Source organism: Trichechus manatus, unplaced genomic scaffold (assembly GCF_000243295.1).
Source record: "Trichechus manatus latirostris isolate Lorelei unplaced genomic scaffold, TriManLat1.0 scaffold00007, whole genome shotgun sequence".
NCBI lineage: Eukaryota > Metazoa > Chordata > Mammalia > Sirenia > Trichechidae > Trichechus > Trichechus manatus.
The window spans coordinates 19,248,118-19,272,492 of NW_004443943.1; the positions used below are offsets into that span (position 1 = coordinate 19,248,118).

The 24,375-nt window shown below is 37.0% G+C and overlaps 1 protein-coding gene across 1 annotated transcript in view; it reads left to right on the forward strand.

The window, feature by feature from the left end:
- The window catches only part of MARCHF5 (membrane associated ring-CH-type finger 5), a 57,160-nt gene that overhangs the window by 27,017 nt on the left and 5,768 nt on the right, over positions 1-24,375 (forward strand). The window contains exon 3 of the mRNA XM_004369932.2: positions 13,705-13,835. Coding sequence (XP_004369989.1) covers positions 13,705-13,835 — 131 coding nt within the window. The remainder of the gene's footprint in view (positions 1-13,704; positions 13,836-24,375) is intronic.

Consider the following 24,375-nt stretch of genomic DNA (forward strand, 5'->3'; position numbering starts at 1 on the left):
TGGGCATCTGATCTTTCCTTTTGGTTGTATTCAGTTCTAGGAAATGTTTTCACGTTTAGTGCAGTAATTGAATGTGGTTTTAGAGTGTATCTAAGACATTGATTTTTTTTCTACAACCAGACAAGATTTGGAAGAGTCAAACTCTCTTTGTTTAAGCCATTTGTTTCATGTATTGGTCTTCATATTTTATCCTTAAGAATTGTGATATTTCACCCTCAAATGATAGGTTCAAGCTATTCACTATACTGTATGTGTCATGGACTATGGCACTTGAGTAAGCAACTTGAAATCATAGAAATGTTTTTTGATGTTATCAGTGTCATGAAAAAAAATTTGTCATCCTTCATTTGAAAAGTTTTCGTTAGCATCTTTCCTGGTGACACGATAGAAAAGCAGAGTCTTCTGTTTATTCTTTCTTGATGTAACATGCTGAAGGAACCTTTTAAGGACTGCAGTTTGAATCATATTCACAATTTTCCTTGTGCTCTTGAACACTGAGTCAGTGATAGAGGGCATATTGTCAAATGCCAGCTATTGTCTGTGAATGAAGCTGTGTGTGAATTGACTTTCAGGTGCTGTGCTCTTCCTTGCTGCTTACTAGTGCTTTTGCCATACTGATCCCAGTCCACCTTTTCAAGTTTATATCAAGGTCCAAAAATAATTGTTGGTTAAAAGAAAATACTTTCTCCGTAACATAAGTTTTCATTGATTATCATTCTCCTTGAGAACAGGAACCAGACAAGGATGCCCTTTATCACCACTCTTATTCAGCATTGTGCTGGAGGTCCTAGCCAGAGCAGTTAGGCTAGAAAAAGAAATAAAGGGCATCCAGATTGGTAGGGAAGAAGTCAAAGTATCTCTGCAGATGATACGATCTCATTGATAATCACAGTTAAAAAGGTCACTTATATTTCTTGATTTACATATTATACATGTATTCGCTGAGAGTTGATTCATACTCTGCACACTAGTGGTTTCACCCAGCCATAAAACAAAATATCTAAAAGCATACATCTGTGATAGTAATTATTCTTCCTCACTATATACTGTGCATATTATGTAATATCTAGTAATGTCATCTGATGATGGAATTTTGCCAATAGATTGTTTTGTTTCTCTCTGAGCATATTTGTCATTAATTTTGCAGCTGACAACTCAACACCTTTCTTTGTTAAAAGAAGTTCTTTTGAATATAGTTTTTATCTTTGTTTTTAATGACAAAAGTCATAGTGGAGGCTTTGATTGGTTTACCAGAATAGTTGAAAATGATGTGGCTTCAGTGGCTTCTTGTCACTGTTTCATGTTTCATAAGACACCAGTACAGTGGGAACAAAGGGGTCTCCTAATATAGACTAATCAAACCACATTCACTAGTCACAGCCCATTGTAAGATCCCACTATTTTCATTCTAATACTTTTTTTTTTAAATTTTGTTTTAGGTGAGAGTTTACAGCACAAATTAGTTTTTCATTCAAAAAATTTAAACACAAATTGTTTTGTGACATTAGTTGCAATCCCCACAATGTGTCAGCACTCTCCCCGTTTCCCTTTTCACCCTGGGTTCTCAGTGTCCATTCATCCAGTTTTCCTGTCTGTTACTACCTTCTCGTCTTTGCTTTTGGGCAGGTTTTGTCCATTTGGTTTCATATACTTCATTGATCTAAGAAGCACAGTCCTCATGTGTGTTATTGTTTGTTTTATAGGCCTGTCTAATCTTTGGCTGAAGGTGGACTTTGAGAGTGGCTTCATTTCTGAGTTAGCGGGGTGTCCAGGAGCCGTAGTCTTGGGGGTTCCTCCAGTCACAGTCAGACCAGTAGGTCTGGTCTTTTTTTGTGAATTTGAATTTTGTTCTGCATTTTTCTCCTCCTCTGCCCAGGACCCTGTCAGAGCAGTGGGTGGTGGTAGCCAGGTACCATCTAGTTCTTCTGGGCTCAGGTTGGTGGAAGCTCTGGTTCATATGGTCCGTTAGTCCTTTGGACTAATATTTTCCTTGTGTTTTTGATTTTCAAGATAAAAACTGTTTTATTTATGACATCCTAAGTTAAATGTACTTTTATCACTTTTACTTTTTTGAGCCATTCATTCTTTTTCCTAAATTTGTGCTTTAACACACACAATATGATAGTAACAACAATAAAATACACATTTAACCAGTGTAAGCAACTCACATGTGAAAAGTATGTTAGCTTGAAACAGTACTTTCTTCAGAACCTAAAAGAATTCCTTTGAAAATCATGATTAATCTTACTTTTAAAATTTGGGAAATGTGTGTGATCAAAACTTTTATCACCTTCTCAAACTGTCTATAGACTACTTGATAGATTGCCAAGGACCATTGGTCCCTAAGCTACACTGAGAAACAATGGCTAGAGGAAGGAATAAAAGACATGAAGATGCAGAGGGGAAGAGGTGATGGTTAACATTCTATGGGATGATCTCTGTGTAGCAGGTGTTAAATAAGTTTTCATGTGGATTTAGCCTCAATCTAGCTGTCTAGGTGTCAAATTCTGCATCTTTTCTGGTATTGAGTGGTGGCAGAAATGGAGGGATGGTGGTAAATGTATGTTCTTAATTCTTGATAGGGAATATATTGTGCTCAAGTATGAAAAATACAGAGGACACATCAGATTTTCATCCTTCTCACTATTTGCCCCCCATTTTACCAGTTGCCATCAAGTCATCTCCAACTCACGGAGACCCCATGTGCGTCAGAGTAAACTGTGCTCCATAGGGTTTTCAAACTAAAATAAAAACCAAGTCCATTGCTGTTGAGTCAATTCTAACTCACAGCGACTCTATAGGACAGAACTGCTCTATAGGGTTTCCAAGGCTATAGTCTTTATGGAAGCAGACTGCCACATCTTTCTCCTGTGGAATGGCTGGTGAGTTTGAACTGCCGACCTTTCAGTTAGCAGCTGAGCACTTAACCACTGTACTACCAGGGATCCTTATGGAGTTTTCAGTGGCTGATTTTTCGAAAGTAGATTGTCCGGCCTTTCTCCTGAGGTACCTCTGGGTGCATGAGAACTGCCAACCTTCCTGTTAGCAGCCGAGTGCTTAACTGTTTATGCCACCCAGAGACTCACCGCCCGTTTTAGGGTTTGCTGTCTTCTCTCTTCTAATGAATTAGGCCAGTTGTATCCATACAGCTACTTTAAAACATTGCAATTCAAAATGTGGTCCTCGGCCCAGCAACATTGGCATCATCTGGGAGCTGTTAATGTAGAACCTTGGGTGCCACCCATTTTACTGAATCAAAATAATGCATTTTAATAAGATCCTCAGATGATTTATATGCACATTGAAGTTTAAGAAGCATTGCTTTAAAACATGAAAGGAATACCAGCTGAAAAAAATAATCCTCCATAAAAATAAAGCATTTCCATGAAGTTTGAGATTCTGTAGTAACCTTTTTTAGCTAAGCAGAAAAATTCATAGAGTATCTCAAAAGTAGAGATCTTGACTCCCAAGGGTAGAAGGGACTGATTCACATTAGATTCCTTTTCTTTTGTTCGTTTCTTTCAGCGGTGTTTTCTAGTTTTCAGTGTACTATGTTTGTACTTCTTTTGTTATGTTTATTCCTAAGAATTTTATTGTTTCTGTTGCTACTGTAAATTGAATTGTTTTCCTGATTTTATGTTTGTATTGTTCATTGCAAGTGTATAGAAACACAATTGATGTTTTAATATTGGTCTTGTATCCAGCAACCTTGCTGAACTCATTTAGTAGTTCTAGTAGTTTTTTAATCAACTCCTTAGGATTTTCTAATACAAAATCATGTCATCTGTGAATAAAAATTGTTTTGCTTTTTCCAGTCTAGCACTGCTTTAGATACATCCTGTAAGTTTTAATATGTTGTATTTTTGTTTTCATTCCTCTCAGAGTATTTTTAAAGTTCCTTTTTAGTTTCTCAGTTGACCCATTGATTATTTAGGAGTATTGTCATTTAGTTTTCACATATTTGTAAGTTTCCAAAATGTCCTTTGTTAATTGATTTCTAATTTCATTCCATTGTGGTTAGAGAACATACTTTGTCTGATTTCTGTTGTTTTGAATGTATTATAGAGGCTTGCTTTATGGCAAAGAATAACCAAGTCTTCTGTTTCCTTGTTGATCTTCTACTTATCCATTGTTAAAAGTGGGGTATTGATGGCTCCAGCTATTATTGTTGAATTAGCTATTTCTCCTGTCCATTTTTGCAAGCCTTTAGTTAATTCCCAGAGCTTTGGAAAAGTTTATTTTGACAGTTTTTGCCAACATGCTTCTTGCTTTTATGGAGGAACAGATTTTCAGATATCTTACTTTGCCATTCTGCTCCTTTTCTTTCGTGCCCAAGCTAGACTTGAGAGTGCTCTCTACAATCCTGACTGCCTACTTCCTAAATGGCACTCTTAATGCTTTCAGTCCATTTCTTCTCCCTCATCTACACAGCTTTATCTCAAGTGGCTATTCTGCTTCTAATCTGTCTGCTTGCATTCTTTTTGATTCCCTTTTCCCTCGTCATACTTTGGATATATATATAATTCTTTTAGATTAACTGTCTTTCTACAGTGGTATCATAAATAGCTAGCTATTCTTGTCTTTTTGGTTAAGACAGTGAATCTGTGATTTAAAATTGGAGAATCACTATTTCAGAGGAAAACCTTTGAAATATAGTCCAGAGTTCAACTGCCTTTGACGTCCTGTACAGCAACACCTAAGAGAGCTTATAGTATTGACATCATGAAAATTATGAGGATTGTGAATATACTAAAAAGAGTCTTGATATGTTACTACTTTTACTGAGGATTGAAAATGAAAACCGCTAGGTCAGAATGCAAGTATAGCCATTTTGTTTTCACATTTCCAATTAATTTGGTTTTGTCTTAATAGATTAGTATTAAATTCTTAGATGGCTTTCAAGTTAAAATTTTATTACACATTTTTCTTATTTCTTGATTTTATTATTTTCAAGTAATTAAACATTAAACTTCTTGCATACAGTTCAAAGTAACTAACAATTACCCTCAAAAAGTGGTTGCCAAATATTAAGTGGAATGTAAAGTTTAGAAGGGAAAGATATTCAGTAGGAATGATGAGGGCTAGTTCCTTGGAGAAACCTTTCCTGGAGAATCTAGCAAATGAAATAGTTATTACAAAGAGTTTGTTTATATTTTGTTAATATTATTAACAGTGATGTCAGTAGCTATCATTTACTAATACACCCTTGTGCCGGGCACTATGCTGGTCACTTTACCTATACTATCTTAGTTAAACCTCTCAACAGCTCTGCACAGTAGGTATTGTCATTATTTTACAGATGAAGAAAAAGACTCAGCAAACTTACTTAATAGAAGCCCATGGGCTTGCAGCAAGTAGGTGGAGGATCCAGGATTTTAAATTGTTGCATTTCTTAAACTGTCACTCAATGAGTCAGATACCAGATCATGTATGAATAAGTAGTAGTTTCAAATAACATTAGAACTAATAGGGAGGATAATGTGAATTTGAATTAGTTTGAGATAACTGATAATAAATTACATTTATAATGTATAAATAGCAAAGATTTTTTGTGAGTTGGTGCTGCTGGAATCAAAGGAGAAACATGGCCAAGAAGCAAAACGAAGGCTAGGTGCTTGCACTAACAAATGGTCTTTTTTTTTCCTCTCAAATATTTGCCCTGCTGGAATGAGTTCCTTGACCACTGGTGGAAAGGAGTAACAAATAAGTGAGAGAGAAGATACAGCAACTACAGTATCTCATAGGCCATACATTCACGTGGTCCAAAATTCAAAAATACAAGACCTAAGGACATAGTAGGGTATTCACTGAAAAATCTTTCTCCCGTACCAACCAGCCACCTAGTTTCTTTAGTTGAAGACAACCATTCTTCTGCATTTCTTGTGTTTCATAGTAGAGTGTGTTTGTCTTTTTCCTTTCTCTTCCCACCTCCTTCCATACATACACACACTGCAAAAGTGAGGGCAGGGTGAAGGAAACAAGGGACAGTGAAAAATGCAGGGATTGGCAACCATAGGAAACCATTACCACTCCTTGGCCTGAAAGTGCAAGGGAAGGGAGTTGTTAACAGAACTCAACAAGAACTGTAGCAAAGGGAGAGAGATTGCATAACAGGACCTTTGGCCTTAGAGAGAGAAATGCAAGCTCCCTGAAATGAGGGGACCAGGGGAAAAAAATTCCCTTGACATTTTTACCACCCTGTGATTTTATTTAAACTCCCAACAGTGTATTAGAATGCATGCTTTCCCATGCCTTTGCCAACATACTGTTACCAATATACAGAACTAATTATCTATTGCCTTAGCATTGATCAAAGTTCAGCAGAATGTTTACTTGGGTTGTTTTTTTTTTAATCTCTCTTACTCTCTCTTTTGTTGTATGACTATGTATGAGTATAGGTAGCAGAATTAGAGGCCTAAAACATAGTTACAGAATCTTTAAAAAAAAAAAGTAATTACTGATTACAGAATCTAAATTCTGTAAGTTTGCCATCTTCATTTTCCCTCTCCTTGTCCCAGACCTTTATGGAAAAGAGACTCTGTCCTTTATTTCTTACCTGAGAATTTCTTGAGACATTCTTGTTTTTATTCCAGTTGTGGGTCACTACTTTTCTTATTTTTTAATTATTTTTTTTATAATCATACACACACCCCATGGTACAAAATTCGTAAGATACTAAAGAGTATATGGTGCAGACTAAGACTCCTTTCTACCCTTGTCTCTAAGCTTACTCACTTTCCTTCCAGAGATTATTTTTAACTTCTGTTTCGATTTGTTCAGAATATTCCCAGAGCCTTATACCATAAGTTTTTCCTCAGATGTCTCCTGTCTTTTCCTACCTGGAGTCCTATCATGTTCAGCTTAGTTAGCTATTTTCAGGTCTCCATAGAATTCAGAACTGTAAGAAATAACAGCTGACATTGATTGTTACCATATACAGTAAAACCCACGAAAGCCAGAACTTGTGAGTGAAAGAAAAGCGGTTAAGACTGCGCCCTGTCAAAGGCAGAAAACTTGTGACCCGGAAAAACAAGGCAGTCCCATCGAGTTCCAGCTCACACAGGTTTCACTGTAACATTTAAAGTTCTATACTAAGAGCTTTATATGCTTTAATTATAACAAAACCTCTGAGGTGGATAATGTCCTCATTGTACAGAGAGGCCTAGAAATAGCAGTTTGTTCAAGTTCATACAACATACCCTAATTCTTACCTACCTTGTTATGTTGCCTCCTAAGGAGCCTGTCAAATGAGCTTCTCATATAGAAGGAAGAAGAAAATGAAACACAAATGTCAGCTTGACTTTACTCAGGGTTATGAATACCTGAATTTAATGAGAACCCTTTGTTACTCTCTGAGAAGTTTTTCTGATTAGTTAAAAAGTTAAATACTCATCATGGAAAATTTGAAAAGTACATTTAAAGAAGAAAAAAGATAATGTATAACATATTTACCTGGCATATATGTAGTATGTGCTTAATTAATGATGCCAGCTATTTTTATGTGTTAATTAATGATAATTGATGGTGTTAGTGATTTCATCACACTTTAAAGAGTTTTTTTTTAACTTTTTGAAATGAGAAAAAATTTTTGATACCTTTGTCAGGCATGGTTTCCTCCACAAAGAAAACAAAGCATTGCCTTTTCTATAGTTTTAATGTTTCTGAAAGTATTCCTTGATCCTTTCCTAACTCATCTCCCTTTTATGTTCAGCTTCTTGACATTGATACTGCTTACCCTTTGTACTTTTTTCTTTGGATACAAAGTAAATCTTGTTGATTCTGTCCTGGTTTATTCTGAATTTAAATAATCTGTTATAAAATTAATCTTCTTAAAGTATCTTTTTCATCTTACCATGTCTCTCACCAGGAACTTCCATCCTACTTATTGTGTCATGTTCTTCAGAGACCTGTTAAGTTCTGTATTAGTTAACCTCACCTTACCAGTATACCAGCTTTCTTATATATATAAACCCTTTGAATAAAAGCCCCTTGCCTCTAGTTAGGAGGGTCTTCTTTGTATGCCCTATTTGTTTTTGCCTTGATTCACTTGTACTTTATGTTCTCTCCTTGGAGCTGGCCTTCCTTTTGGTTTTGTTTTTTTTTTCTTTCTGATAATTATTAGTTTGGTTATCTGAAAGTTTATCTAAGAACATATCCCTTCCTCTCTATTTACAATCTACTGTCTAATTTATCCTTTGTTATTAAGCAAAGTAGCTTGCAGCCTGAGTTTGCAGGATGTTTGTTCTTACATAAAAATGGTAAAATCTCAACCTACAAGCAGAGTAATCAAAGATGAGACTCACATAAGCTTATTTGAGGCTCTTAGGTCTAGCCTACAAAGACTAGTGTTTACAACAGTGATGAATACTAGAAAGAGTTAAAACTCTTTACTGTCCCATCAGGGTTCAGCATACTTTTAACTCTTATTGAAGTGGTTGCTGTGGTATTATTTCATGTCTTCAATGAAATCCACAATTGTTGACTTGGGACCATATAATTAATACTTTCTTTTAAAAAAAAGAAAAGTCTATTTTAACAACAGATTGAGTCAAATACTTGCCACAGAGTGCTGCAACTTGGCCCTTTGCCATAACATTCCAATGCCCTGTAGAACAGGCCAGAGTCCCCCAACATACTGCCAAGTACCATGTGCTGAGATAGTTGTGGCTTAGAGGGTCCCTGAGAGTGATGTCAGTCATCAAAAAGCATTTTTTAAGCACCTATCTATACATGGTTCTATCCTAGGCACTGTACAAAACGAGTTAAACAGACATGGCCCTTGCCCCCTGGGAGTTTTCAATCTAAGATGATGCTGACATGGACAGACATAAAGGATATTGAGACAACTGAACAAACACTGAACAAGAACATAAAGTACTAACATTATGCACAAGCAAAGGGGTAAGTGCATTTTGTGGGGTAGTGTGTAAAGGGAGACTCATGGGACATGGTTATTTAAACAGAGTGGGGTAGAGGAATTAGTCAGCCTCTTTCAAGTTAGGATAGTCTTCACAGGGAAATTGGATTTTCATACAGACTTATCAAAGATAGGGACAGGGCATTCCAGAAATAGAGTGCAACATAAAGAAGACTTGGACACGAGGGGAGAAGTTTAGAACTATAACAGACTCTTCATGACCTCAAGAATCCGCAGTTCTGGATGGTTCTGAATATGAAAGTGGGGTTGGTGTTTTAGTTTAGCAGGTAGGCATTTGAGCTGGGTATAGGTCAAAACCAGTTCAATGCAAAACAGAAAGCAAACTATAAAAACCTGGGAACTTGAGTGATTTCTGTAGGCAGTCTATTTTGCTTGTTAAATCTCTTTTATAAACCATTGGCCACTTAACAGAAACCTTGGAGTTCATGGGAACTGGTTTCTTCTCAGGAATTTACAAGAAGTTATCTTATTAAGCACCTGTATATACTCATTAAATCATGTTTTGTGTAAGGAACTTTAGCTCTGACAAGGTATAGAAATTATGTGTTTCATGACTTAGTCATAGACGTTTTTGAGGATACCTTTCTATCCCAGATAAAGGTCATGGGTGTTCTGGGTGTTATTGTAAACAGTGCCAGCAGATGTTGAACACTAAGGATTACCTGCCCTTCAGTTATTAATTTTTATCTTCCAAGATGTGTTTTTAACAACCAACCATTTATACCTAGACTTGAATTTGAATCATGGCTGCAGAAAATCTACTTTTGCAGTGTCTACCAGAAAAATACTGATTAGGTCTTTTTCAATAAACACGGACTTAAGAGTTGCCCAGTAGTTCTTAGCTCACTTTTTTTATGTTACTGAAATCTGAAATGTGAAAATTTAAATTTATCCAAAATATTAGGGTATAATTTTTCTCCTAAAGAGCTCTGGTAGCACAACAGTTAAGTGCTCGGCTGCTAACCGAAAGGTTGTTGGTTCGAACTCACTAGTAGCTCCACAGGTGAAAGACTTGGCGATCTGCTTCCGTAACACTACAGCCAGAAAAACCCTATGGTGCAGTTTCTATTCTGTCACATGGGTTCGCTATGAGTTGTAATTGACTAGTCAGCACCCAACAACAAATTGTCCTCTTTATATTATTGGATTTTCAGAACTTTTATTTATCCAAAGCTTCAATTGCTAGCTATTGTGTAAAATACAGTGCTGTTGAAAACATAAGTGGTAAGGCCCACTGAGGCATTAAAAATTCAATAATGCCTTTTTAAAATATTAAAACCTTTTTATGCATTTATTTGTGAGAGCATTTATTCATACTTCTTCCTCTCCGTTAGAGTTGAGGTTTTCAAGGGCTTACGTCTTGCCTTTCCTCACTTCCTCATAGCACTCTTTGTATTGTGATCTGACTATAACAAGAATCTAGTGACTGTTGCTATTTTCCTAAGATTATGACCCCAAGTCATGAGATTGTATTACTTAACAGACTTCTGAATAGAAAGGGTATGATTTAGGGACTGTCATCCAAAGGATTTTAATGATTGTTCAAATAATAATATAGCTTGCCTAGATAGTCTTTAGCTCTCAGAAATGCCTCTGCTGGGTGGCAGTTTTTTATTCTAATGTTATATACCACGAAGCATTTATCCTTCCTTTAAATATTTAATGTTGGACTAGTCTATCTGGAAGAGCCTTGAGAGGTTTAGGCAAAGTAAACTAAAGAACAAAAGCCTAGACAGAATTTTGTTGGAGAGAAACTGGAATTAGGGGATATAAAATACAGCCAGTGGCTTCATTTAATCTGGCTCTTTTGCATATGGCCCAGGAATGTATAGAAAGTTTTCAAAAGGAAGTAGAGGTGTTTTGTTTTTGGCTTATTGCTCTTTTTCACTCAGTGATCTTTGAAGAAAATTGAGCTCATTATGTTAGAACCTTCTGAGATCCTCCCAGGAAAGGAAATTCAGACATCTCTAAATTGTCCATGTTCATGACAGAGAAAAGTGGTGATGATACGTTACTTTTTACCTATTAAGTATTCATCTAAACAATTAATTGCTTTTTAGGAAATGTATTGCTTCACTCTATCAGTAGATAGTTGCCTATAAATAAATAGGAGTAATCTTACCACAGTGTGATCTCCATCTGCATTGAAGATAAATAGACAAATGCCGTGGAGAATACAAACCATTAATTTGTAATGGTGGCTTTGTTTAAAATGTTAGGATATAGACTGGGGCTATGCTAAAAGTGGCAAGCCTGAGAAGAAGAAGTGATTGTAAAAAGAAGTACCTTGTTGGAAAGAAGGGAGAAGATGACACATTGGAAGCATGTAAAATAACTTCTTTCCTGATAAATTCTGGTTCTGACTGGGTAGAAAATAGTCTTATAACTTGGACAACGTACTGAGTTGAGATTGTCATCTCATAGTTTTAAATAAATACCTCAATAGAGAATTCAGTTCAACAAATATTTGAGAGTCATAGGCAGTTGGGATACATCAGTGAACAAAACAAAAAAAGGTCATTTTCCCTTTGGAGTTTATGTTCTAGTGCAAGGAATCAGCAAACTTTTTCTGTACAGGACTAGATAGTGTTTTAGGCCTTACGTATGGCTTTGTTCCAATAGTATTTTATTTACAAAAACAGCCAGCTGGATTTGGCCCCTGGGCTGTAGTTTCTCAACTGCTGTTCTAGTAGATAGAAGCAAAATTAGTAAGTAACTAAGAGTGTGTTATGTGATAAATGCTTTGATGAAAAGAAAAATAGAGCAGAGTAATCAAAAAGGTAGAATGATGAGGTAGGGGTTGGTCATGTGGGTTGAGGTCAAGAAGAGGAGGAACCAACAAAGGAAATTGAAAAATGAGTGATTGGTAAGATGAAAAGAAAACCAAGAGAATAGCGATCTCCTGGAAATCAAATGAATAACCATATATCAGACAGAAGGAGGGATCACCTGTGTCAAATGTTGCTGATAGGCCAAGTAAGAGGAAGATTGATCTTGGAGCATTGGATTTAGTTATGTGGAGGTTGTTAGTGACCTTGAATAAGTTAAGAGAGAATTGAAGAAGAGAGATAAAGACAGGTGAGTAGAGACAACTCTTCTGTGGAGAGTTTTGTGTGCAAAAGGAGCAATAAATGAAGCAGTGGAAAAAAAAGGATCAAGAGAAAAATTTGTTTTAAGATAAAAGAAATAATAGTATGTTTGTTTAGAAATGATCCAGTAAAGAATAAGGAAAAAAATAATGTAGGAGAGGTGGGGGAGAATTGCTGGAGCTGTGGCCTTGTGTTGGTGGTGGGATGGGATCATATACAACTGAAGGGATTGACTTCAGATAGGTGGGATGTTGGTAGGCACGTACATGTCCTGGAGGGAGTCTGTAGATGTTCTCTTGTAGCTTCAATTTTCTGATTAAAAAATTAACAATAGAGAATATGAAGGTTAAGGTGCTGAGGTTTAATATATCTATGGTCTTTAGCTTCTAGTACCAGCATTTGAGGGCTCTTTGCTTATTCACTAAGATGACTTCATGCCTTCTGAGAGAGTTATAAACTTAACCTAGTAAATTTATTTATTTTGAGGATTAAACTCCCTATTATTAGATTAAATAATAATGATGCATGGCATGCTGCTGGCACAGTGGTATCATATAGGCACTCAGGAAATTTCTGTCTGTTATTATTAGAAGATGAAGAGTCAGTATGCACTGAATTAGGCTTGCTTTACCTCTTTGGTCCCAAAAGATACATAATAGTTTTAAATATGTAAGTTAGAGTTTGACAATAATAAGTAAAGATGCTACATTTAAATTGTAGGTCCGTTGACATCTTTCCTAATGTTCTTTCTATTTTACAACGTGCTCTCCCTTTATACAGTGACTAGTGATATTACTGGCCCAACGATCAGGGGGACTCTTGACCAGGGACTCTATAGATGCATACCTTGTTCTTATATGTTTAACTATGTTATCTTGTTATATTAATTTCTTCGTACAATGAAAATAAATTGCTTTTGTGTACAGGATTGTAAACCCCCAGAAGGTAGGTAACAAGTCTTATACAGTCTAAGAAAATGTCTCAAGTAATAGTTTGTATGTAGAGGGTATTCAACAAATATGATGATTAGTAAATCTAGAGGTTTTGTATTTCTTTGTTAAAACTTAGATATAGCTGTTGAAATGCCATAAAAGCTAGCATCAGGATCATAAAAGCAAGTTTGTTAGAGAATAATACTCAGCTAAAATATAACGTATTGAAAATCAAAGAAGATAAATTGACTTTGTATAACTACAAGAAAATAGCATTGGTTACCTTTCCACACTATATCAAGGAAGTAATGAGTAAAGTCAGAGAAGTGATATTCTTACCAAGTTCTAGAGGATCTAATTTTTCCCTGGAACCGTTCAGGAAGAGTAAGATAAAATGGCCGTTTCACTCTGCAGTAGCCAGTGTGATTGAGAAGAAAGTGAGAAGACTGTTTCCTTTATAAGTAGTTGTACTTGACCCTCTAATGTTAGGTTCAGGAATAAAGATAAAATTCTGAATCCATAATATCCTACAATTTAGGAAGTAAAACTTAGCTATTCATGCAGATGACTGAAAATTTGTAAATCTGTTCAAATCTGACTTTCCATCACATTTATAACAGTTATTTCTAAAGTATTAGGACATCAGCGTCATACAAGTATTTTAGATTGTGGAAAATATTTAACAAGTCATTTTTTTAAAAATCTACTTTGTGTTGAAATTTTACTTGTTTTCTTTGTATTATAGGTCCAGTTGTTTACGTCCTGGATCTTGCAGATAGACTGATCTCAAAAGCCTGTCCATTTGCTGCAGCGGGAATAATGGTTGGCTCTATCTATTGGACAGCTGTGACTTACGGAGCAGTGACAGTGATGCAGGTTCACCATTTTACTCTGTTCAGTGATACTGCTTTTGATGTGAAGATCTGTTAAATAGATTTTTGTTAGGAGTTTTTAAGTTTATTATTTTAAATAGGTAATAACATTCTCATGCCTTAAAAATAAGAAAATATATGAAAAGCTATCCAGTGAAGTCTTTCTCTCACTCTTGTCCTTCATTTGCCTAGGTTCTGCCTCACCTCCCCAGCTAACCACTGTTGTTAGTTTCATGTATATTCTTTTAAGATTTTTGTTACATATATGCAAGCAAAAATAAATATTCTTTCACACCCCTCTCCCCTTTTTTTAAATCCAAAAGGAAGTATATTATAACTGCATCTCTCTTTTTCACAAGCAGTGAGCCTTGGAGATCTTTTCATATAAGTGCACAGAAAGTATCCTCATTCTTTTTTACAGCTGCATATTAATCTACATACAGAATTACAACAATTTACTAACCAGTCTCTTGTTGATGGACAATTATTTGCTTCCAGTTTTTTGCTGTTACAGACAGTGCAACCGTAAATAAGTGTTGGTGAAGATTAGAGAGACCTAAATTTCAAGATTTAGTCCCAGATCCTTGACTCTTCTCTCTTTATGCCTCTTCCTTAAAGATTCCAATTATCTTCTGTGTGCTTTTTGTGTTCAGATCTATGTCTTAGGCCCTGATCTTTCCCCAAATCCTGTCCTGCACTTCCAGCTTGACACTTCCCCTTGAATGACTTCTTGTTACTTCACCCTCTACGTTACTGAAATCAAACTTGTCTTCTCCTCAATTTGAAACCTAAATGTATTTCCCGTTATAATTTCTCTGTGTCTTGGATTTCTGTTATTTTCTCATTTACTTGGTTTCCTTGCTACATTCTTAGGGTTGCCTTTTACTCCTTCTACTTCACAGCTCTATTTTCCAGTCCACTGACCAAGCCTAAGTGTTTTTTGCATTTTGGTATGTCTTTCTTCTGTCTCTACCAGCTGACTTCTTGTCACTCTGCCATCATACCTGGATGGGTAAAGGAGCCTCTTGGTTGGTTTCTTTTACTTCATTCTCTTCTACCAATTCATCCTTCCAAATGAATCCTCCTAAAATAATACCCTCAACATCTTACTCCTCAGCTTACTATCACCATTGCCTTAAGTAGTGGTTTTTAAGAGCAGCACGTAGATTGTTTTCTAAGGAACTCAATATTTGTTAACAGTTTGGTTTGTAGGTGATATACTTTGCTTTTCTTTAATGTAAATTAGAATGTGAATAGAAGAAAAGGATGGAGGGTTGCTCCATTTATGATCATGGTGAGACAAATCATTGTGAGGCTTTGCTTCTTTATAGAATGTTGAAGACACCCAAAAAATCTGGACACAGTCACTGGAATGAATCACAAATAGTAAAACATAATTTATCATGATTATAGTGAAAAAAGTTGAGAACCACTAGCTTCAAGAAAAAAGAATCCATTTCCTTAGCCTGATTTGATATTTAGGGTCCTCTTGGTGCAGTGCTTAAGAGCTCAGCTGCTAATCAGAAGGTCAGCAGTTCAAATCTACCAGCCACTCCTTGGAAACCCTATGGGGCAGTTCTGTTCTGTCCATTAGGGTTGCTATGCGTTGGAATCTACCTGATGGCAACAGGTTTTTTTGGTTTTCCACAATCTTACTTCATTCTAATTTGAGACCTATTGGCTGTCTCCTCCAACCATGTCTTTATATTTAGTTTTTAGCTTTGTACTTTGGCTTATATCACTCTCCAGTCCCCTCCCTACGTATCCAAATTTAAACCCTCCTTCCAGACTTAAGTTGTTTAGCTGCTTTGCCTCCAGGAAACTTACAGGCAACTGCTGCCCACTGTGATTTCTTCGTCCTCTGCATCCATAATGTTTTTATTCCTCAAATAGCAGCTAATCTTGTACGATTAAGTGATAGTTCTTATATAAATTACCTAAGTTATTTAACTTTTTCTGTATTTAGGTCTTACTTTTCCTACTGGCAGATAATTTTCTTGAAAGTAGAGACTGTCTTATACTTCTGCATTCCCTATTACAGCATCTACACAGAGACTAATACATAAAAGGCTCTCATAAGTATTGATATTTTTTATGTGACAGATTTATCAGGTAGTAACATATTCCTTAAACTGATTATATTTGCTGCAATATTGTGTTAAACTCCAGTAGTGAGTATTGGTTTATCATTACATAAGGAATATTCAGAACTATTCACTAGGACGGGCAAAGACATGGAGACTTAGAGCAGAAGATATTATACATTATCTAATGTACAAATACATTAAATAGGTGTATTTTGCCTATGAGATTAAGTCATTTCTCTTAAGACCTAATGAGCAAAGGTTTTTAGGCTGGTTCAACCTTAAAAGAAGAAAAAACAATTGATAATTAATGGAGCACTTTAACAACAGGAGATAATTAAGGAATATAGGTTTTATTCTCTAAAAAGGACTACCAGCTGTATTTTGTCATTTTGACCCATACTGGTATGATTCATTTAAAAAGTTAACACTGAGTTGGGATCTGTGTGAAATAACAAATAAATTGAAAATCCTGACCCCTGGCCTCAAGGAATCTAGTCTAAGAGAAGGTGTACATAAATGAAACAACTGGAGGACAGTTTTAAGGTTATATAAACAAATGTGAAGACAGTGCAAGAAACTGCATAAACAATATTTTAATTCAGAAAAGGTGAAAGATCCTTTCAAGTCATGAAAAAAGTTAAGTCTTGACCTGACCCTTGAAGGAAATAAAGAATTTGGTAAAGACCTAAAATTATGATAATACATTTATATATATAACTTGTTACCATTTAGAAATCTTCACATGTACTGTCGTTTGAAAAGCTTTTTTTTTTGTGGCTGTAGGTAGGTACTATTGTGTGATTTAAGAATATTGAGAAGACTTTTTACCTGCTTGAGCGTATTTCATAGGGAATGTGCCACCAGCTGTATTTAGCATTTGCTTTTTATTACTTGACTGTTTCTTTTTCTTCTGTTCTCTGAATACTCAAGTTCAAGTGAATCAGATAAGGAAGGAGAATCACCATTCTTTTTCCATTTATTCTCTTTCCTTCTCTATGGACCAATCTCAGGGTTAATGCTTGTTAGTTGTGGGTAATTTGAATGGGACACTCCACTTGCATTTTATTGAAGACAACATGATAACTAACTTTTTTTCCCTCCAGCACTGAGCTAAACACCTTTTAAGCACTGATGGATTTAGTCTTTATAACAATTTTATGAGATAGGTACGATTAGTTACTCCTAGTTTACAGGTTTAGAGAGTTTACATGTCCGGTTCCACACAGCAAGGAAGAAGCTTTAGGACTGCCGTCCCTAATCTGGGGCTCCTTAAGTGAAGCCTGGTCCCAGAGGCAACTAGAACATTTTATCCTCAAACAGTGGAACCTTTGCATCCAGCCTAGTTCTTACTTTTTCTCTAGTGTAAAGACAACCCCCATAAGCATTGTTCATTAGTAATTACACTACACTTAGTAATCATTAACTCTAAGAAAACCTATTCGTCAGTGGTCCATCCTCCCATTTAAAAATAGGGCTCCACAGTGCTTTAAAAGATCACCACTGCCTTTCTTAAAACATACTATACAGCTACAGTAATCAAAACAGCCTGGTATTAGTATAACAATAGACAAATAGACCAATGGAATAGAAGAGAGTCCAGAAATAAACCCACACATCTCTGGTCAGCTAATTTTTGACAAGAGTGCTAAGTCCATTCTATGGAGAAAGAAGAGTTTCTTCAATAAATGGTGCTGGGAAAGTTGGATTTCCACATGCAGAAAAATGAAACAGGATCCATACCTCACACCATACACAAAAACAAATTCAAAATGGATTAAAGACCAAATTTGCAAACTAAAACCATAAAATTCTTAGAAGAAAAAGCAGGGGCAGCACTGTCAGGCCTAGCTTTTAACAGTGGATTATCTAATATAATAACAGAAGCACAAACAGCAAAAGACAAAATAAATACATGGGACCACATAAAAATTTTAAACTTTTGTTCATCAAAACACTTTACTAAAAAAGTGAAAAGACAACCTGCCAACTGGGAGAATATCTTTGGAAACCATATATCCGACAGGAATTTGATAACCAAAATATATCTAGAACTTCTAAACTTAACAACAAAAAGGCAAATAACCCAAACATAAAATGGGCAAAGTACTTGAATAGACATTTCACCAAAGTAGACATTTAAATGGCCACCAAACACATGAAAAGATTCTCAGTGTTATTAGCCATCAGAGAGATGCAAATTCAAAGCACAATGAGATACCATTTCACTCCCACTAGATGGCTAAGATAAAAACAAGGGAAAATAACAAATATTGGAAAAGATGTGGGGAAAATTACCCATTGCTGGTGGGAATGCAAAATGGTACAGCCATTGTGGAAAGCAGTGCGGCGGTTCCTCAAAAAACTAAAAATAGAACTACCATCCAGAAACCAAAACCCATTGCTGTTGAGTTAATTCCTCCTCATAGCACCCCTATGGGACAGAGTAGAACTGCCCCATAGGGTTTCCAGGGAGTGGCCAGTGGATTTGAACTGCTGACCTTTTTTGGTTAGCAGCCGAGCTCTTAACCACTGCACCATCAGGGCTCCAGAACTACCATATGACCCAGCAATCCCAATCCTAGGTATATACCCAAAAGACTTGAAAGCAGAGTCTCAGAGACTTGTACACCAATGTTCACTGCAGCACTATTCACAATCGGCAAAAAGTGGAAACAACCGAAGTGCCCATCAAAAGATGAATGGATAAACAAAATGTGGTACATACATACAATGAGATACTACTTAGCCAGTAGGAGCAATGAAGTCTGGATACATGCTACAATATGGATGGAACTGGAAGACATTATGCTGAGTGAATAAGTCAATCTCAGAAAAGGACAAATATTGTATGACCTCATTTATATAAAAAGACAAGGCAAATGTATAGAGAACAAAGTTTATCATTGGTTACCAGGGTCAGATTGTTGATGTTAGGTGCTGTCAAGTCAGTTCTGACTCGTAGCAACCCTGTGTACTACAGAACAAAACACTGCCCATCCATCCTTACAATTTGTTGCTGTGTTTGAGCCCATTGTTGCAGCCACTGTGTCCATCTCATTGAGGGTCTTCCTCTTTTTCACTGACCCTCTACTTTACCAAGCATGATGTCCTTCTCCAGGGACTAGTCCCTCCTGAAAACGTGCCTAATGTACATAAGACAAAGTCTCGCCATTCTTGCATCTAAGGAGCATTCTTGTTGTACTTCTTCCAAGACAGATTTGTTCATTCTTCTGGCAGTCCATGGTATATTCAGTATTCTTCACCAGCAACATAATTCTAAGGCATCGATTTTTCTTCAGTCTTCCTTATTCATTGTCCAGCTTTAGCATGCATATGAGGCGATTGAAAACACCATGGCTTGGGTCAGGCGTCCTTTAGGTCCTCAAAGTGACATCTTTGCTTTGTAACCCTTTAAAGAGGTCTTTTGCAGCAGATTTGCCGAATGCAATATGTTGTTTAATTCCTTGACTACTGCTTCTGTGGGTGTTGATTATGGATCCAAGTAAAATGAAATCTCTGATAACTTCAGTATTTTCTGTTTATCATGATGTTGCTTATTGATCCATTTGTGAATATTTTTGTTTTCTTTATGTTGAGATGCAGTCCATACTGATGGCTGTAGTCTTTGATCTTCATCAGTAAGTGCTTCAAGTCATCTTCACTTTCAGCAAGCAGAGTTGTGTCATCTGCATATTACAGGTTGTTCATGAGCCTTCCTCCAAGGCTGATGCCCCAGTCTTCTTCCTATAGTCCAACTTCTTGGATTGTTTATAGCATACAGATTGAATAAGTATGGTGAAAGGATACAACCCTGACACACACCTTTCCTGATTTTAAACCATGCAGTATCCTCTTGTTCTGTTTCAACAACTTCCTCTTGGTCTCTGTACAGGTTCCTTATGAGCACAATTAAGTGTTCTAGATTCCCTGTTGTTCGCAATGTTATCCAAAATTTGTTATGATCCACACAGTCGAATGCCTTTGCATAGTCAATATTTAACACAGGTAAACCTCTTTCTGGTATTCTCTGCTTTCAGCCAGGATCCATCTGACAGTAGTGATATCCCTGGTTCCACATCCTCCTTTGAATCCAGCTTGAATTTCTGGCAGTTCCCTGTTGATGTACTGCTGCAACTGCTTTTGGATTATCTTCAGCAAAATATTACTCGCATATGATATTGTTTGATAATTTCTGCATCCTTTTGGATCACCTTTCTTTGGAATGGGCATGTATATGATCTCTTCCAGTCAGTTGGGCAGGTAGCTGTCTCCTGAATTTCTTGGCATAGCTGAGTGAATGCTTCCAGTGTTGCATCCATTTGTTGAAACATCTCATTTGATAAATACATCAGTTCCTGGAGCTTTGTTTGTCACCATTGCCTCCAGTGTAGCTTGGACTGCTTCCTTCAGTACCATCGGTTGATCATTTGCTACCTCCTGAAATGGTTGGGCATCGACCAATTCTTTTTGGTGCGGTAATTCTGTGTGTTCTTTCCATCTTTTGATGCTTCCTGTGTTGTTCAGTATTTTGCCCATAGAATCCTTCAGTATTGCAACTCAAGACTTGAATTTTTTGAGTTCCTTCAGCTTGAGAAATGCCAAGCACGTTCTGTCCTTTTGGTTTTCTAACTCCCTGTCTTTGCACATTTTGTGGTAATACTTTGTCTTCTTGAGCTGCCCATTGAAGTCTTTTGTTCAGCTCTTTTACTTCATCATTTCTTCCATTCGCTTTAAATACTGCACATTCAAGAGCAAGTTTCCTTTAAATACTGCACATTCAAGAGCAAGTTTCAGAGCCTCTTCTGACATCCATTTTGGTCTTCTTTTCTTTCCTGTCTTTTTAATGACCTTCCGCTTTCTTCATGTATGATGTCCTTGATGTCATGGCACAAACTCGTCTGATCTTCAGTCATTAGTGTTCAATGTGTCAAATCTGTTCTTGAGGTGGACTGTAAATTCAGATGGGATGTACTCAAGGTTGTACTTTGGCTCTTGTGGACTTGATTTAATTTTCTTCAGCTTCGTCTTGAACTTGCATATAAGTAATTAATGGTCTGATCTGCAGTCGACTCCTCGCCTTATTCTGACTGATTATATTGAGCCTCTCCATCTTCTCTTTCCACAGATGTAGTCAATTAGATCCTGTGTATTCCATCTGTCAAGGTCCACGTGTATACCAAAAAAAAAAAACCAAACTCGTTACCGTCGAGTCAATTCGGACTTATAGCAACCCTGTAAAACTACCCCATAGGGTTTCCAAGGAGTAGCTGATGGATACGAACTGCTGACCTTTTGGTTAGCAGCCAGTCTCTTAACTACCGTGCCACCAGAGACCGTTTATGTTGTTGAAAAAAGATATTTCCAAAGAACAGATAATTGACCTTGCAAAATTCTGTCATGTGATTTCCAGTGTCGTTTGTATCACCAAGCCCATATTTTCCAACTACTGGTCCTTCTTTTTCCAGCTTTCACGTTCCAGTCACCAGTCATTATCACTGCATCTTGATTACATGTTTGATCAATTTCAGATTGCAGAAGTTGGTAAAAATCTTCAATTTTTTCATTTTTGGCATTAGTGGTTGGTATATAAATTTGATTATTAGTCATATTAACTGATCTTCCTCGTAGGTGTATGGATATTGTCCTGTCACTTATAGTGTTATACTTTAGGACAGATCTTCAAATGTTCTTTTTGACAATGAATGCGACACCGTTCCTTTTCAATTTGTCATTCCTAGCATAGTAGACCATATAATTGTCCAATTCAAAATGGCCAGTACCTGTCCTTTTCAGCTCACTAATGCCTAGGGTATCTACCTTCAAGTGTTCCATTTCATTTTGACGATTTCCAGTTTCCCAGATTCATACTCTGTACATTCTACTTTCTGATTATTAATGAATGTTTGCAGCTGTTTTTTCTCATTTGAGTCGTGCCACATCAGCAAGTGAAGATCCTGAAAGTTTTACTCCATTCATGTCATTAAGGTCGACTCTACTCTGAGGAGGCATCTCTTCCCAATTATATTTTGAGTGCCTTCCAGCCTGAGGGGCTCATCTTTCAGCAGTGGATCAGACAGTGTTCTGCTGCTAGTCATAACATTTTCACTGTCCAGTGTTTTTAGAAGTAGATCACCAGGTCCTTCTTAGTCTGTCTTATTCTGGAAGCTCCAGTGAAACCTGTCCACCTTGGGTAACCCTGCTGGTATTTGAAATACTGATGATACAGCTTCCAGCATCACAGCAACATACAAGCTACCATAGTATGACAAACTGACAGATGAGTGTTGGCCAGGGGCAGGAGAAAAGGGGAGGTTAACAGTGATGGAAATATATCATTGATTAAGGGTAGGATCGCCCAGCCAGTTATTGTAAGTGCTGTCAATAAGTTGAACACCTGTGAAAAGTTGAACTGGCAAAAGTTGTGTGATAGATATATTTACAACAACGACCAAAAAAAGAGAGAGAGAAGCTGCTGAGGCTGCTTATGTATAACCAAAAACCTCATGGGATTTGGTTTCTTCCTTTGGAGGTTTAGGGTTATGGTTACATGAGATATCCCAGTTAATTGGCAGAATAACATGTGTAGGACTTCTTTTCTACCACCTAGTTCCTGGGGTCTTAAAAGCTTGCAAGCGGCCACCCAGGGCATAATTGGTCTCTGTTCGCCTGGAACACGAGAGGGGGAGCATCAGGAATAGAAGGAGGATATGAAATATGTGGCTAATTGCCTCCATGAACAACTGCCTCCTTTGCCATGAGACCAGAAGAACTGGATGGTGCCCAGCTCTCATTAGAACATTTTGATCATAGATTGTGTAGAATCCTGATCAAAGTGTGTGTGTGTGTGTGTGTGTGCAGTGGGGTGGGGGGAGGTTATGTAGAAAATAATTTCAAATTCTCATGGACTTCAGACTTCCTGGAGCCATGACGGTTAGATGAACCCCTGAAACTATTGCCCTGAGATAATCTTTAAACCTTAGACCAGAAATATCCCCTGAAGTCTTCTTAAAACCAAACAGTGGTTTAGCTTGACTAGTAAAAAAAAAAAAGTCTGCCTTGACTGTCTATATGGGATCAAATTGACAACAGCCACTCGAAAGTTTAGATAGGAACTTTAGGGGGCAGTGAATTTATGTTAATGGGGGAGGAACAAATCAGAAAAGGAGGGTGAGAATGGTTGCCCAGCTCGAAGAATGTTGTCAGTGTCACTAAATGGTACATGTACAAACTGTTGAATTGGTGTCTGTTTTGCTGTATATATTCTCAACAACAACAAAATAAATAAAACTAAAAAAAATAAAATCACCACTGCCTTTCAACAGTGGTGAAATGCAGGCCTTTGTGAATATGAAGATCTAGCTCTTAGCTTTCAGTAGAAAAAAAATAAACCTTTTGCAAACCTACAGTTCTATGAGTATTTATATTATACATGTATAACAAATTCTTAGGGCATTCTATAGTTTCTGGATCTTACCCCAAAACTCTTAAAAATAATCGTTTTTAAATCTTGAAGAGTAAGACCGGAAATGCACGTGATTACACACTGGGGTCACTGGATTTGTATTGGCCAAAGTTAAATCAAGCCCATTGCTTGATTCACTTTCATTTATTAAGCTTGACTATGACTGTAAACCAAGCCATTGTCATCGAGTTGATTCTGACTCATAGCACCTTATAGGACAGAGTAGAACTGCTGCATAGGGTTTCCACAGCTGTAATCTTTGCAGAAGCAGATTGCCACATCTTTCTTCAGCGGAATGGCTAGCGGATTCAGATCGCTCACCTTTTGGTTAGCAGCTGAGCGCTTATCCACTGTGCTACCAGGTCTCCAAATACGAGTATGCTAGGTCTTTAAATTAAAAAAAAAAAAACAGTTGGTATTGAGTCTACCTATTTGTTTCACAGCATTTATATTTACACAATTTGATTATCTCTAATCCCCAAAGTCATGTTTAGCTTACCATTTTATCTCCAGTACCTTGGCGTTTGTCTGGCACATAATTCGTACTCAGTTGAATGAATGAATGAGTGCAATCTGGGCTGTGTCCCTACCTAAATTTAAAAAGCACCCATTTGATTTACTGGCCTAAAGGAGACTGGGGAAACCTCGAGAGGATGGCCCCCAGACACCCTTTTAGCTCAGTGGTGAAGTTATCTCCAAGGTTCACCGTTCAGCTTGGGAGTGGACAGCCCCGTAAAACCAAATGAGACTAACAAGGTACAGGAGTCCAGTGACAAGGGCCAGAAGGCAGAAGGGGACAAGGAAGCTGGTGATAGGGAACCCAAGGTTGGGTAAGGATATTGTAGATGTGTTGTGAGATTGTTAACCATTGTCATAGGGCAACATGTGTAGTGACTGTTAAATGAGAAATTATTTTGTTCTGTAAGCCTTCATCTTAAGTGAGAATAACAGCACAACTGGAAGAGCGTAGTCAATGTCACTGAACTGTGCATGTA